General features: G+C 34.8%; 1 protein-coding gene across 2 annotated transcripts in view; it reads left to right on the top strand.

Moving 5' to 3' along the window:
• The window catches only part of RNF17 (ring finger protein 17), a 122812-nt gene that overhangs the window by 72282 nt on the left and 33685 nt on the right, over positions 1–16845 (top strand). The window contains exons 21-26 of one of the 2 annotated variants that reach the window (XM_026492936.3): positions 162–312; positions 466–584; positions 8990–9080; positions 10037–10152; positions 11750–12039; positions 13597–13760. In XM_026492936.3, coding sequence (XP_026348721.2) covers positions 162–312; positions 466–584; positions 8990–9080; positions 10037–10152; positions 11750–12039; positions 13597–13760 — 931 coding nt within the window. Of the gene's footprint in view, positions 1–161; positions 313–465; positions 585–8989; positions 9093–10036; positions 10153–11749; positions 12040–13596; positions 13761–16845 lie in introns of both variants that reach the window. The other variant, XM_026492935.3, reaches the window with a different exon arrangement.

The raw sequence follows: 16845 nt of genomic DNA, 5'->3' as shown, positions 1-16845 counted from the left end.
AAAAGAGCTGCAGTGGAAATATACTTGGGGTATTCAAGGAAGAACAAGGTATCCAGTTTAGCTGGAGTAGAATGGGTGAGGAGGGACAATAGAAGACATGTGGTCAGAAAATTATGTGTTGTAAGATAAGGTTTGAAAGTTAAATTTTTTTCTTTATATAGTTTAGAAGAAAAAATGGTAGCTGCTTATGAAAACTCAAAGTGGGAACCTATTAAATGGGAAAACGATATGCACTGTGCTGTTAAGATCCCAGATAAAAATCAGTGGCGAAGAGGCCAGATCATCAGAATGGTTACAGACACATTGGTAGAGGTAAATGAAGAGTTAAAAATATTTGTGAAGGTGAATGCATTCAGTATTTTTATCCTGAAATTTTTTAAATCTAATTTTTATTATGCTATTCAGCTTGCAAAATATATTTTGAAATATTGTCTTTCCACAGACTCAAAGTTATTGCTTTCATAGGTCTTGCTGTATGATGTGGGTGTTGAACTAGTCGTGAATATGACCTGTTTACGAGAACTTCAAGAAGACCTAAGGACAATGGGAAGATTATCTTTGGAATGCTCTCTTGTTGACATAAGGTAGTTATTCACTGAATAAATATTCGGACTGTTGAATAATTATAAATCTTTTTCTTTTTGGATGGGTTCTTGTCAGTTTTCATTTTCCTAACATTCTAAAATTTCATAAATCTAGTTAATTTTGAGGTTTTAAGAAAAGGGAAAGATAAAAATTTGGAGCACATAAATTTTAGTGGTACTAAGGAACAGAGATGGGTCACTGTGATTGGTATCTAGGTAAAATTCAAAGTGTTAAAATATTAAGAAACTTGAGGGACATAGGCAGATAGAAATAATATGTATTTCATAAGCTCAGCATTGCATGGAAAGCCAAAAATGTTTAAATTACCAAAAAATAAATTAGAGAGGATTCTGGGAAAGTGGCATGAAATAGTTTTTGAGTCTAGTAGAATTTTACCATAAACACAGAGCAACTTGGATAGCAAAACTAAAGACTACACAGTCTCTACAATAAAAGTAATCAACTAGGTTTCCCTCTGTAAGCCCCCAGATACAAACAGGTGTGGCACACCATGCCATTATGGACCGTTAGGGTTATCAGCATTGGTGTGGAAGAAAGGCTGATGGAGAATGGTATTTCACTGGAACATGAAAGCCAATCTGAGAACAGCAACCAAGACTGAGAAGGGAGTAATGTGAGATGCTCTTCATAGTTGGATGCTAAAGATCTATGATGTGCCACAGTTTCATGGTACCGGAGCCGTAGCCATATAACCTTTGGAAGTAAACTGATGCTCTCCTCCATGACCTCATACTGAGTAGAAACATTGGGAATAGAGCCTAATTTTAGCAAGTCAGACAGTAGGGCCAAGGGAAGAAAAGATGCAGACAAAAGTAGGGGAGAGGAGCAAGGTACCAAAATATGAGGCCATATTTTCTGTCATTTTGGGAAAACAACACCGGAGAATTCTAGAGCCATGAAGCTAGGAAAGCAATTGTGATCCACCTCTTTCTTCTAAAAGCACAGGAAATTTTATTTCACTTAAAACATGAGCAAAAGAAAGAATTACAGTCAATTTCTATACAAACTATTATGAGAAAAGGAATAAAAAGCCAAATAATACCCCTAAAGGCAGTGGAAACCCACCAAAAAGGCATGCTTACAAAAAAATAAAACTGTAAATTTCAAAATGAACTAAAAAATTTAGAAAATTATAGACACTGAAGAATAACATAAAATTATAAAAACTCAGAAATAAGATTGATTATAGAAAAAGGAAATTTGAAATGAGAAATGACAATACTCAAGAAAGAATTAGAAATAAAAGAAAATTTAAAAATCATATCAGAAATACAGACTAAACTAGAAAAAAAAAACACAAAAGCAAATACACAATTAATAATGCCTTAAGAGAAATAGAAGACAGAGGGGCACCTGGTTGGCTCATTTGGTTAAGCTTCTACCTTCGGCTTAGGTCATGATCCCAAGGTCCTGGGATCAAGCCTCACATCAGGCTCCCTGCTCAGCAGAAAGCCTGCTTCTCCCTCTCCCTCTTCCTGCTCCTCCCCCTGCTTGTGCGTGCACTCGTTCTCTGTTTCTCTCTGTCAAATAAATAAATAAATAAATAAATAAATAAATAGATAAATAAATAGGAGACAGAAAGGAGGACAAACTTTTAAAATTAAAAAAAGAACAAAAATCCAAAAGATTTAAAACAAAAGATCTCTAAAATATAAACTGTTCTATAAAGAACTTCTCAAACTCAACATCCAAAAAACAATCACATCAAAAAACAGGGAGAATACATGAAAAGACACTTCTCCAAAGAGACATATGAATGGCTAACAGACCCATGGAAAAATGTTCAACATCATTAGCCATCAGGGAAATTCAAATCAAAACCACGATGAGATACCACCTTACACCAGTTAGAATGACAAAACTTGACAAGGCAAGAAACAACAAATGTTGGAGAGGATGTGGAGAAAGGGGAACCCCTCTTACACTGTTAGTGGGAATGTAAGTTGGTATAGCCACTTTGGAAAACAGTGTGGAGGTCCCTCAAAAAGTTAAAAATAGAGCCAGCCTATGACCCAGCCATTGCACTACTGGGTATTTACCCCAAAGATACAGATGTAGTGAAAAGAAGGGCCAGATGCACCCCAATGTTCATAATAGCAATATCCACAATAGCCAAACTGTGGAAGGAGCCAAGATGCCTTTCAACAGACGAATGAATAAAGAAGATGTGGTCCATAAATACGATGGAATATTACTCAGCCATCAGAAAGGATGATTACCCAACATTTGCATCGACATGGATGGAACTGGAGGAGATTATGCTTAGTGAAATAAGTCAAGCAGAGAAAGACAATTATCATATGGTTTCACTTATATGTGGAACATAAGAAATAGCATGGAGGACATCAGGAGAAGGAAGGGAAAAATGAAGGAGGGGAATCGGAGGGGGAGACAAACCATGAGAGACTATGGGCTCCAGGAAACAAACAGAGGGTTTCAGAGGGGTGGGGGGTGGGGGGATGAGTTAGCCCGGTGAAGGGTATTAAGGAGGGCACATATTGCATGGAGCACTGGGTGTTATATGCAAACAGTGAATCCATGGAACACTACATCAAAAACTGAAAGTACTGTATGGTGACTAACACAATTAAAAAAAAGATCTTATTGGTCACCTTCACAGGATTCTAGGGAACTACCTCCTTATTCTGAAACTGGGGAATAAGGAAAATGAAAATTTGTCTTGCTTTTTCTATACTATCTGTATCTCAGAATGATCAAATAGTTGATATGGGGAGGTGGTTCTTTGTAAGTATTCCAGCTAACAAAGGAAGAATGATATCATTAGAATTCTACCATTTTACAACCCTAATAAACTAAGGAGTCTGGACAGTGATTGTCAGTGGTTACTAACATCACAAAATGAGAATTGGCCATTATGTGCTTCCTGATACCATACCTATGAATGGTATTGCTGAAAAATTAGAAACCTGAATCTGATCAATACTGCATACCTAACTATGAATTTAAAGGAAATTCAAGGGACAGAGGAACATATTAAAACACCATGGGAATGCAGTCAGCTAAATCCAGTCATGGAACCTGTAAAAAAAAATGACTCCGTTTCTTTAACAAAAAATCGTAAGGGAAAGAATTCAAAATAATGATTTGAGGGGCGCCTGGGTGGCTCAGTCGTTAAGTGTCTGCCTTCGGCTTAGGGCATGATCCTGGCGTTCTGGGATCGAGCCCCACATCAGGCTCCTCCGCTGGGAGCCTGCTTCTTCCTCTCCCACTCCCCCTGCTTGTGTTCCCTGTCTCGCTGGCTGTCTCTGTCAAATAAATAAATAAAATCTTTAAAAAAAAATAATAATGATTTGAAACATCAGGAAAATATGAACGCTATCTGAATGGTTGATATTAAGGAATTTTTTTTAGGTGTATTAATGGTACTATGGTTAGGTTTGTTTAAAAAGACTTATTGAAGTGTAACTGGCATATAGTAGTATATTCATTTCAGGTATACCATACAGTGATTTGATATTTATATACATTACAAAATGGTTATCACAGTAAGTCTACTTGCCATTTGTTACTGTACAAAGTTGTTACAGCCTCTGTCTTAATTTATTTTATAACTGAAAACTGTACCTTTTAATCCCCTTCACCTATTTCATACATCTCCCCTCACCCTTCCCCTCTGGCATCCACTAGTTTGTTCTCTGTATCTATGAGTCTGTTTGTTCGTTTGTTTTTTAGACTCCACATATAAGTGAAATCATATGGTATTTGTCTTTCTCTGTCTGACTTATTTCACTTAGCATAATACCCTCTAGGTTTACCCTTGCTGCAAATGGCAAGATCTCATTCTTTTTTATGGATGAGTAATGTTCCATGGTATGTATATGCGACTTCTTTATCCATTCAACTCTCAGTGGATACTTGGGTTACTTCCACATTTTGGCTACCATCAATAATGTTGCCATAAACATAGGGGTGCATATATCTTTTTGAATTAGTGTTTTTGGATTCTTTGAGTAAATACTTAGTAGTGGAATTATTGCATCTTATGGTAATTCTATTTTTAATTTGTTAAGGAACCTCCATACTGTTTTCCACAGTAGCTGCACCAGTTTGCATTCCCACCAACAATGCACAAGGGTTCCTTTTCCTCCACATTCTCACCAACACATTATTCTTATGGGGGGGTTGTATGTTATTTATGCATTTTATTTTTATTTTTTAACTTTTTCAAATTTTAGTTCGTTAACAGTGTAATATTAGTTTCAAGTGTACAGAATCGTGGTTCAATACCTGGTGCTCATCACAAGTGCTTGTGTTTTTTATTAGAGCTATTCTCACAGGTGTGAGGTGATATCTCATTGTGATTTTGATTTGCATTTCTCTGATGATTAGTAATGTTGCACATCTTTTCATGTCTGTTGACAATCTGGATGTCTTCTCTGGAGAAATGTCTGTTCATGTCTTCTGCCCATTTTTAATTGGATTATATATTTTTTGGGTGTTGAGTTGTACACATTCTTTATGTATTTTAGATGCTAACCCTTTATTGGATATATCATTTGCAAATATCTTCTTCCATTCAGTAGGTTGTCTTTTTGTTTTGTTGGTTGTTTCCTTTGCCGTGCAAAAGCTTTTTATTTTGGTGTAGTCCCAATAGTTTATTTTTGCTTTTGTCTCCCTTGCCTCAGGAGGCATACCTAGAAAAATGTTGCTATGGCCAATGTCAGAGAAATTACTGCCTGTGTTCTTTTTTAGGATTTTTATGGTTTCAAGTCTCATTTAGGTCATTTTTTCTAAAGAAGAGCTACAGATGGGCAAACCATGATAGGATATCACCTCACACATGTTAGAGTAGCTATTCCCAAAAAGACAAGAAATAACAAATGTTGATGAGGATGTCGAGAAAAGGGAAACCTGATGCACCGTTGGTTGGAATATAAATTGGTGCCGTCATTACGGAAAACACTATAGAAGTTCCTCAGAAATTTAAAATAGAACCATTATATGATCCAGCAGTTCCACTTCTAGATATTTATCAAAAAACAACTGAAACACTGATTCAAAAAGACATATGCATCCCTATGTTCATTTCAGCATTATTTATAATAGCCAAGACATGAAAACAACCCCACTGTCAACCAATAGATGAGTGCATAAAGATGTGTGAGGTGATTGTACCATGGTAATTCTGGCCTTGTAGAATGAGTTGGAAGCATTCCTTCCTATTTAACTTTTGAAATAGTTTGAGGGTAACTATTATCCTTTCATAAATGTTTGGTATAATTCACCTGTGAGGCCGTCTGGTCCTGGACTTTTGTTTGTTGGGAGGTTTTTTTTTTTTTTATTATTGCTTCAATTTCATTACTAACAGTTGGTCTGTTCAGATTATCTATTTCTTCCTGATTATGTCTTGGAAGATTCTATGTTTTTAAGAACTTATCCATTTGTCCCATTTATTGATGTGTATTCTTTTTTTTTTTTTTTAAAGATTTTATTTATTTATTTGACAGAGACAGAAACAGCCAGCGAGAGAGGGAACACAAGCAGGGGGAGCGGGAGAGGAAGAAGCAGGCTCGTAGCGGAAGAGCCTGATGTGGGGCTCGATCCCAGAACGCCGGGATCACGCCCTGAGCCAAAGGCAGGCGCTTAACCGCTGTGCCACCCAGGCGCCCCTGATGTGTATTCTTAATACATTCTTGAGACTCAATATGGGTGTATATTATTCTTGGTTTTCTGTTTGAAAAATATAGAAGTGGCAATTTCCTGCTTCTAGGGGACTGTTCTTCATTGAGAAATCCATGGAAATAAATCTAATTCTTTGTAAGAATTATAGAATTTTATAGTGGGGATTAAGAGGTACAAACTTCCCTTTATAAAATAAATAAGTCATGGAGATGAAAAGTTGTCAGCATAGGGAATATAGTCAATAATGTTATGATAATATTGTATGGTGACAAATTTACCCTGGTGAGTACTGAGTAATGTATGGAATTATTGAATCAATATGTTGTACACTTGAAACTAGTATAACATTGTATTTTAATTATACTTTAATAAGAATAAAAGAATTATAGAATCATAGACTTGGAACTCAAAGATATTAGAGGCATCATGACAGTAATTCTTTGTATACCAGACCTAATAAATGAACATTCAAGACCTGCTGACCTCAGTGCTGTGAAGTATATCTCTCAAAGGAGGTTGTTTCTTTATCAGGCAACTTCAGCCACTAGTATTTCCTTACATGGCATTAAAATTGGTCTCCCCAATAGGGTACCTTGTTCTAGTGATCCCTCTCTGTTCTAATTGCTGGTAAACCATTTATTTAAAGTCCTTGAAGAGCTTATAGTAGTAGTTACCATGATCCACCTGTTTGCACAGAACATTTCTCTAATCTTACAGGTACCTCTCCTACTGCCTGGGATTACTAATAGTGACTGTGGGACCATATCTACAAATTTGTTCTATCAGCTGAAAGAATTTAATGCCCTGGAATGGAAATCTCAGGCTGAAATACTATAAAAATATTATCCTAGTTTTCACTTCTACCTTGAACAGTTCAATCGAACAATTGAACAGAAATCTATCAGTCCTTTAATTGTATCCAGTAATGTGGAGAATGTATTTCTGTACACATCTTGGATTATAGCTTTTGGACTCTAATGAATACCATTATTTCAAGAGTCTAATAATAGCTAACCTTAACTACTTTGCGACCCTGTATTAATTACTTTATAAGCATTACTTTAATCCTCATAATAAACCTTAAAGCTACAGATAAGGTATTATTTATAGATAAGGAAATTGAGTCTTCAAGAAGTTAAGTAATTGTCTAGAGTAATGCATCTATAACTTTTGGGCTAGAATTATAAACAAGGTCTGAATTGAGAATTGGAGCTCTAACCACTGTTTTACCACCCTTCTGAGAAATCTCTTATTTTAGGAAAATACTCATAACATATAATTTGCCATTTTTAGTGTGTAGTTCAGTGGTATTAAGTACATTCAGAATGTTGTGCAACGTTTACGACTATACATTTCCACTTTCATCTTTCCCAACTGAAACATAGTTTTATGAATACAGACCAAAGATTTTTTTAAATGTTTTAAGTACTTTCAGATGTTTAAAAGTTAGGACACCTGGGTGGTTCAGTTGGTTAGGTGTTTGCCTTCAGCTCAGGTCATGATCTCAGGATCCTGGGAGAGAGTCCTGCATCGGGCTCCCTGCTCAGCGGGGTCTGCTTCTCCCTCTGCCTGTGGCTCCCCCTGATTGCGTGCTCTCTCTCTCACAAATAAATAACATCTTTTTTTAAAAGAAGATGTTTTAAAGTTAATATTTACAAAGCGTATATTCGTAATAGATCATAGTAAAATCTTAATGTTGACACTGATTTTTATCTAAATACCATCATAATAAAAAAACTCATAATAATTCTAGGAGTCACTGACAATTTAAGTTTCTTAACTCATAAGAACACTGTTTGGGCTTCTTAATAAATAATGTAGCACATTTACTAAATCCTACTTGGTCAGACTACATGCACAATTGATTTTGTTAGTTCATTCATATAAACCATTTAACATGAAAAGATTGGCCAGCATGAGTGGGTCAGCTGCAATGAAACTCCAGATCTAGAAACCATGTCTAGAGAGTCTTCAGAGCCTGCATTATGATACTTGTAGTCTCTTTAGTGGTATTAGTTCTTATTCTTTGGAGGTGGATTTGATAGTTAGAAAGTCACTTAGTTTCAATTCTGCAAACTAAAATAGATGATGAAGCTGAATATTCTGCTTTTCATTAATCTGTAAATATTTATTGAGCATTTTTACCACAAATATTAAAAAGTAAGTTTTCTATAAATTAGTGAGGCTATTATTCATGGGTAGCAATTCACATTAGATATAAATTCCAGAGAAAAACTTCCAAAAATGTTTGGGCAGTGGAATCATCACTGTAAAGGGACTGTTCTTTTTAAATTTCCATTAAATAATTTTGAAGTGCCCTCCTGTGTGCCAGGCACTATCCTAGGCATTAGGGATATGATGATAGATATAACACATAATACATTATCCCTGCTTTCTGAGTTTATAGTCTAGTCACCATGTATGAAATGTACATAATATGTAAAAAAAGTACTTAAAATATACCTTTTTTAAGGGTTCTCAGAATAGCTGCAGAACAGTTATACATAAGTTAACATATGATATGGTCCATAAGTAGAATAGAGTAATGCACAGAAAGATATGAAAACAGGGAAGAAAATTGTGAAAATAACAAGTCATGTTAACACAAAGTTAAATTGATTTCTCACTACATATGTAGTTTGTTCATATATATATGAATATATACATATAGTGGTTCTTTTATATTTCTATATGTTATGCTGTTTGTTGCAAAACAAGTTGTCTTTTGTTGTTGTTTTAGACCAACTGGTGGGAGTGACAAGTGGACAGCTACAGCTTGTGACTGTCTTTCATTGTACCTGACTGGAGCTGTAGCAACTATAATCTTACAGGTATGTAGTGGGGTAAACAATTATAATAGATAAGTAATGAATATTTCATTGGTGTTTTCTATAATTTATTGTTGAGAAAATAGCAGCAAACTACTTGGATTTTTTTTGGCAGCCCTTTTTTTTTGTCTTATTTTTTGTTATAACACCTGTTTGATAATAGATGTCCCATAATAATTGTATGAATTAATCAAAACATTTCTAAAGTAATAACCTTGAGTTGATAATTTGCATGTTAAAAAGCAGAATGTATGTATGCTAGAGTGCATTGCGGAAGCCTTTTGCTATTCTTTACAAACTGAGAAGTTAGGCTTCCTGTGAAATTGTATTGATTGTATGTCATTAAAAAAAATGTGTGTGTTTATAGGAGTATGGGTTTGAGAAGAGGATATATTTTTTCAGAACACTTAAAAATATTCTTCCTTTTATTTTAATCTGATACTTTTTATTGTATTAATGATTTAGAATTTTCTTGGATAAGTAATTTGTCCATGTTACTTTTTCTATGTGTACCTTCTCCATTTTCATAATTCCAGTCAAAGCAGAATATAGGTCTTGCAGTTCCTTCCTTCCTTTTCACACACACACAAGGCACACCTGGGAAAATACATTTCAATTCTGTAATTTACCAAGAGTTAAGGAGAATAGAGAACTTATGTTTCCCCAGCCCATCCTGGGCTGAAAAAAAAGTTTTCAGTTGGCCTTCCCTTAAACACACCCACCCTTTTGCTAAGTTTCACCTTGACAGGAAGGTCTTCCTGACATACTTCACAAACCAACTGTCTGTCCCCCTTGACTCTCTTCCATGTTTTTTCTCTCTGATAAAATATCAAAATTACTTGACTGTAAATTTATTTTTCTGGCTTGGATAAATGTGGAGGAAATACCTTTAAGAAGTATGTTGTTTATAAGGTTTCCTTTTCATGTTTCATATTTACTCTGCTCTTAAATCACTGCAGGAAAACAATACAACATGGCCATTACCTGTGAAAATTTTCTGCAGAGATGAAAAAGGAGAGCGTGTTGATGTTTCTAAATATTTGATTAAAAAGGGTTTGGCTTTGAGAGAAAGGAGGTATAGACTTTTTTTTAACATCAGTTTATAATGAAGGCTTCTTATTTGCCTATGTACGTCTTCATATCTGTGTGCTTTCAAACCTGAATTTCATCTTGCTTGCTCTTAATGATTTATAAACTAACCTTGAAAGAGATAATTCAGGATTACTAATTTCTCTATTCAGGCCCATTAGCTTTTGCATATTTAAATCCCTACTGACATTTTTGTTTTTATATTTTCTCTTTTGCATTTACACTCAAAACCAAAGGAAGAGAGAATTACATAGTGGTTACCAGATTTGAGCCCTCTTACACAATTTGCCTAGACATAAATCTTTAAGCTTTATGTTGGAAATTGTGGTAGGCATATACCAGAATGTGTTTATGTGAAACAAATGGATAGCAGAAAAGTAATTGAATAATATTTACATTTTAAAGCCCTTTCAGGTAATAAGTTTGTGGTTTAAGGTACCAATTACGGAGGGCAAAAGATTAAGATTTGCTATAGCCCTAGCTTCCTCATATCGTTCCTTCTGGGTGTAAGGTATATTGGAATTGCAAACACATGTTCCAAGTAGCCACTTTGTACCATACATGGCCAGATTTCTTTTTTATCTTGCATTATTATATATTAACTTATATGGACTAGGACCCCAATCCTGTTGGAATGGAAGGAGAATGAGAAATCAGAAATAAAACAGGACATGAAGTAGTTGGCTAGGCATGGTAGATGCTGGCCTAACTGCCTAGGTATTGGCATACAGCTAGGCTCTGCGTATAGATGTCCTGTGTGTCTCTTTTTGGGTTCACTGGCTTTAGGCTAAAGCAATTCCTTGATAAGTGTTAAAGTGAAAAATGCTAGGCAACTTAATACTGCTAACATCTGCCACTGTGATGTTCTTTACTGTTTTTACAGCACTAAAACTATTAGCTACAAGGCTGGGGACCGAGTGGGAACAATCTTAGTTGAAGAATTATGTAGCTATTTCATAAATGCTTATCTCCTTTTGAAAGAAAATACAAGAAAGTAGAGGAAACAAAAATCTGCTACAATTCTACTAAAGTAAACAATATCTCCTAGGATTTTTTTTATAGAAGACGTACTCTTTTTTTTAACTGGATGGGAATGACAGGAAGTAAAAAAAAAATTATGAATGAATATAGCATATTACCACTTTCTCAATAGTACTGTATTGTTTATTAAGGGACTTATATTTGTATTATTTTGGTAGAACATACGCATGTTCTATCTGTGGACTACATTAGAATCAACCTGAAGATGTTGTATTTCCCTTTAATATCTAGTTAATTTTACAATACTGGTAATATACTTACTATGAGATTTTAAGACAGAGTAACATGTAAATACAAGTTAGTAATTTAAAACATTTAAGTGAAATTTATTACTTTTTTCTCATCAAGCTTACAGTTTAAAAAAAGATTTTATGACCTAAATGATGCTCATTTTTATGTAACAAATTAGACTAAAATATCCTAGATTAAAGCAAATATATTCTTTAAATTTCCAATGTATTTGAAGGGCTCTTTCTATATTGTTTTCTACAAAATGTTTTTATTTGCTCATGTTTAGATATAATATTTTTTGGATGTTACAGAATTAAAAAATTAAATAACAGCCATTCATCATCTGAGAAATCTCTGGAAAACCCCTTGGAACAAGACGATTCAATGGTTACTAAGTGTATTAAGATTAACTTTGACCCTGACAAAAAAGCTGCTGATGTTATTAGTGAACACAGAGTGTCTGAATTTCAGCAGAAAATTCCAGAACCAAGAACCACTGGATGCTATAAACCACCAGCTATTCCCAACATGAAAGTATTTGAGGCAATCGTCAGCTGCATTGGTGATGATGGAACTATATTTGTAGTACCTAAATTGTCAGGTAATATATTTTATGTTATGTAGAATTAATCAGTAAAAGGAGTAGCTAGCAGCTCCAGTGCTCTAGTAAGGTATAGGTTGAAATACCTTGGGCAAGATTTAACCTCATTTTCACAGGGTTGTGGTGACATTAAATGAAATAACTCAAGCAAAGTGCTTTCACATAAAAATCATTTATTGAAACACTGGGAATAGACACTGGGTGTAAGGTAAGCATGGGGATCATTTCAGGTTTGTAAGACCTGGCATTTATACAAGTCTGGAGGCTCTCTAAGAAAAAAGATACAAAAGTTTATATTCATTTAGAATGAGGGGAAAAAATCACACTGAATGACTGGAGTTTGGGAGCCCTTTGAGAATATTCAAGTCCTTCCTGAGATTTATGTGCAAGTATCTCCTTACTACAACCTGGGTGTGTCCAGAATACTTTACAACTGACAGTAACTCTAGCACGTGTGAGTCTTAAAGCTCCATTAACTCCATATGGATAGGAGGCTGTGAATTTGTTGAAATTTTTGTCTCATTTGTTGACCTACTAAATACTGTTTTTTAGTTCAAAAATAAATCTGTGCAATTGGCTGTTCTAGAAGTGAGCAATGTTTGAGACCTCTAGCAGTAGTACTTAATCCAGAAACTTTTTTGACCTTCGTATAGTCATAGCTAAAACTGGTTGACTGTTACGTTGTCAGGCGGTGTTCTGGATGTTTTACATTTAATCCCCCGCAATATTGATAATGGAGATAAGTTCTGTTATACCAGGTTTATAGAATAAACTGAAGATTACAGAGGTAAAGGAACAACCCAAAATTACACAACTAAAGTGGTAGAACTGTTATGGGAGTTGACCCCACACCTTGCCTTCAGTGGTATCTATTATGGGGTTATGTATTTACTATGGAAATGATCCAATTAGCAGTAAGTAGCAACATTAGAATTTTAATTTTATATCCCAGCATTATGCTGTATCTAAGCATCAAGTAACACCTAACTTGTGTTCTATTTTACTTAGGTATGCTGGCAAAATGGCATTATCTTAAAGTGGTAGTTCTTTTATATTAGGCTATCTGGTATGTGTTTAGAGCTTTTAATGCTGCTTTACTCCCAAAATAATGCTTGCATTTGTAACCAGAGAACAGAACAGTTATTTACATGTTAGTAGTAGTATGTTTCGAAACATATAGAAGCTACTGACTGAATTAGATTTTTTTTTAAAGATTTATTTATTTTAGAGAGGGAGAGAGAAAACGCACACAAGCACATGTGGGGAGGGGCAGAGGGAGATAGAGAATCTCAGGGAGATTCCATGCTGATCCTGGAACCCAAGGCAGGGTTCAGTCTCACAATCCATGAGATCATGACCTGAGCCTAAATCAAGAGTCAGATGCTTAACTCACTGAGCCACCCAGGTACCCTGACTGAATTAGATCTTTATTAAAGCTCTGTTAACTACTTATGCTATTGTCTAGGTGGTGAAATTATTAAAGGTTATTGATGATTTTCTATTGAAAATGGTAGTAAACTCTTCCTAAATGCTTTTTATTTTTAATAATTTCTTCAGAATTCGAGCTAATAAAAATGATGAATGAAATTCAAAGTAATTTAAAATGCCTTGGTCTTTTGGAGCCTTATTTCTGGAAAAAGGGAGAAGCCTGTGCAGTAAGAGGATCAGATACTATGTGGTATCGAGGCAAGGTAATGGAAGTTGTTGGTGGCACTATCAAGGTGAGTCTGATACCCTTTTGTGACTAATTTAAGGCTAAATGCTATAATGTTAAGTGGTCTTCAGAGTCTAAATACAAGAAACTTTGATTAAAACATATATTAATGAGATCAGTCTTGTAGGAAGACCAGTTAGATACATTGCACATGTATTTGTAACAAGAATTTTTATTTGCGGGGCACCTGGCTGGTTCAGTTAGTAGTGTGCAACTGTTAATCTCATGGTCATAGATTTGAGGTCCCACATTGGGTATAGAGAATAAATAAATAAATAAATAAATAAATAAATAAATAAATAAATAAGAATTTTTGAGATGTCTGGGTGACTCAGTCAGTTAAGTGTCTGCCTTTGGCTCAGGTCATGATCCCAGGGTCCTGCATCAGGCTCCCTGTTCAGCAGGGAGTCTGCTGCTCCTTCTCCCTCTGTCCCTCATCCCCCCATGCTCTCTGTCTCTCTCTCAAATAAAATCTTCTTTAAAAAAATGCAATGTTTTAAAAAATAAATAAGAATTTTTATCTTCAAGTATATTTATTAACTCGAATAACCAAAAACCATTTCCAGGTAGGGATCTGGCCTCTGGTATTTTAATGGTACCACTTATTTGTAAATGGCAGCCCAATTTGTGCACATAGTATTAAGTAAAACAACTTGTTTTTCAATATATTTCCTTGCAAATTTATTTACAGCCCAGCCTGTTTACCCTTTCACAGTAACAGTTAATTTACCTTTCCAGAATACTGAGATAGTACTACTTGAGTTTCATGCAAAAGCTTCAGAAAGAATTGGGTATTTTGAAAAACTGTGTATATAAAAATATAGATGAAAATACCTCCATTTACGGTGAATTAAGTAAAGCAATGAAACTGATAAAGTACTTCATAAGACATTTAGCACTTGAGACTTTTAGTTTTAGGAGGGGAGGAAAAATTAAGAAAACTCTTTTGTTTCTACTTGAACAAGAATTTTATTACCTACTTGATGATACCTAACAATTACATAGCACTTTAGGTTTTTAAGCTTCTTTCACATGTGTGCATTCATATTTTTATAATTTGTTTCCAGCTATCATAGAAGTAGATTATTCCCATTTTACTAATAAGAAAATTAACATTTAGATCCAGTGACATGCCCAAGGTCACCGTATCAGTGGGTAGTGATTCTGGTATTCATATCCATGCATCTGATTCCTAAATTTCCAATCTAAGTCATGTGCTTCTCCTGCTGGATTACAAGCTTTAACTGATTTTAAATGGTTTTCAAATTTTCAGTATTTAAGCATAGGGATACTTAAAGATTCATGTATTTATATGCAAATGAGTCCATTTTCACATACATTTGAATTGTTCAGGTAACCCCTTTTCTTTTTAATATAAAAGTAAAATAAAATCCAATTTTTATTAAGTTATCATAATTCATGAACTTTACATATCCAAGTAAATAAGATGGTGGTGAACTTTATTTTTTCTCACACTAAGATCTCTGTTTTAAAATTTTATTTAAAAGGACTTTGATAGTTTAATCATTACTTTTTTTTCTAAGATCATTTTACGTTTCAAGTAATCACAATAGATTTTTCATTCCTTAAACTGATAGCTTTCAAAATTTATCCTATGATCTGCATTAAGAAATATTATAGTAGGGGCAAATGGCTGGCTCAGTCAGTGAAGCAGGCAACTCTTGATCTCAGGGTTGTGAGTTTGAGCCCCATGTTGGATGTAGAGACTACTTAAAAGGAAAATTAAAAAAAAAAAAAAAAGAAGAAGAAGAAACATTACCCTAACTACCTATGATGTACTCAGACACCTTTCATTCAGTTCTGTTTGATTTTTTAAAATGTTGATTGCCAAACCAACCCAATTAAGCAGTGATATGTTAATTTCATTACATTGGGACAAAAGAAATAACTTACTGACGTTCCTTATTATTAAATTTAGAAGTTGAATTATCATAAATAAATAAAAGAATTTCAAAGACGGACTATTGGAAGACTCCTGGGTTCTGGTTGCATTTGTAAGGAACTGGGAAGTTGCCACATCATTCTAACAAGTAAAAAGCTGAACAAACTGAAAAATCAACAACTCCTTGAATCCATAAAAGAGGGTGTATACAGAGTAAACCACTGCTCCAAAGATTAGAGTCGGGCAAAATAGGGAGTCACAGCTTATAGGAGCAGAAACTTGAAACTGAAATTGGAATAGAGGTATTGCTGGAGACTCAGTGTGGACAGCTCGGAAAGTTAAAAACTTCAGAGAGACCCAGTCTTCAGAAGGCCCCCCACAGTTCTGTGGCATTCACCTTCAGGTGCTTGGCCTGATTCTCACAATAAATACAGAGAAAAAAAATCTCTTCATACTTTTGTCATCAGGAGCTTTTGAAATATGCCAGAGCATTCTGTTTTTTTGTAAAAAGGCCTGCCCTCAGGAAAACTAGTTAACCAGGGCCTAACCAGCTAAGATATTACCAGCCTAACCTAAGAGAAAAGAAAGTACCCAATTCCAGTTAACTCTGGCCTTCCACGTGGAAAAAAGGAAATACCCAACTCCAGCCCACTCTATCCATCCTCTCCTATACCTAAAAGAGGATAACAAAACTGAGAAACACTTATGAAATTTACAATCTAGAGTCATAGGGTCACTAAAAGACTTAAGATCTAATCATAGGGCTTCAGAACACTTCCCTTCCCTTCACACTTTACTACCACATTATTAAAGGCCTATTTATAGCAGTTTCTTTTACATAGTACATCATATACAGCTATCAAGAAAAAAATTAGTCAAAACAGTATGATATTGGCATAAAAATAGACATGTAGAACAGTGGAACAGAATAGAAAGCCCAGAAATAAACCCATGCATATAGTCAATTATTTATGACAAAGGAGCCAAGAATATATCCTGGAGAAAAGACAGTCTCTTCAATAAATGGTGTTGGGAAAACTGGGCAGCTGCATGCAAAAGAATAAAACTGGACTATATTTTCTTACACCATACACAAAAATTAACTCAAAATGGATCAAAGATTTGAATGTAAGACCTGAAACCATAAAACTCCTGGAAGAAAACAGGAGCAATAATTCCTTGACATGGG

This window comes from Ursus arctos, unplaced genomic scaffold (assembly GCF_023065955.2).
Source record: "Ursus arctos isolate Adak ecotype North America unplaced genomic scaffold, UrsArc2.0 scaffold_10, whole genome shotgun sequence".
Lineage (NCBI taxonomy): Eukaryota > Metazoa > Chordata > Mammalia > Carnivora > Ursidae > Ursus > Ursus arctos.
The sequence above is the reverse complement of the archived record's forward strand: the minus strand, read 5'-3'. Positions and strand labels throughout refer to the sequence as shown.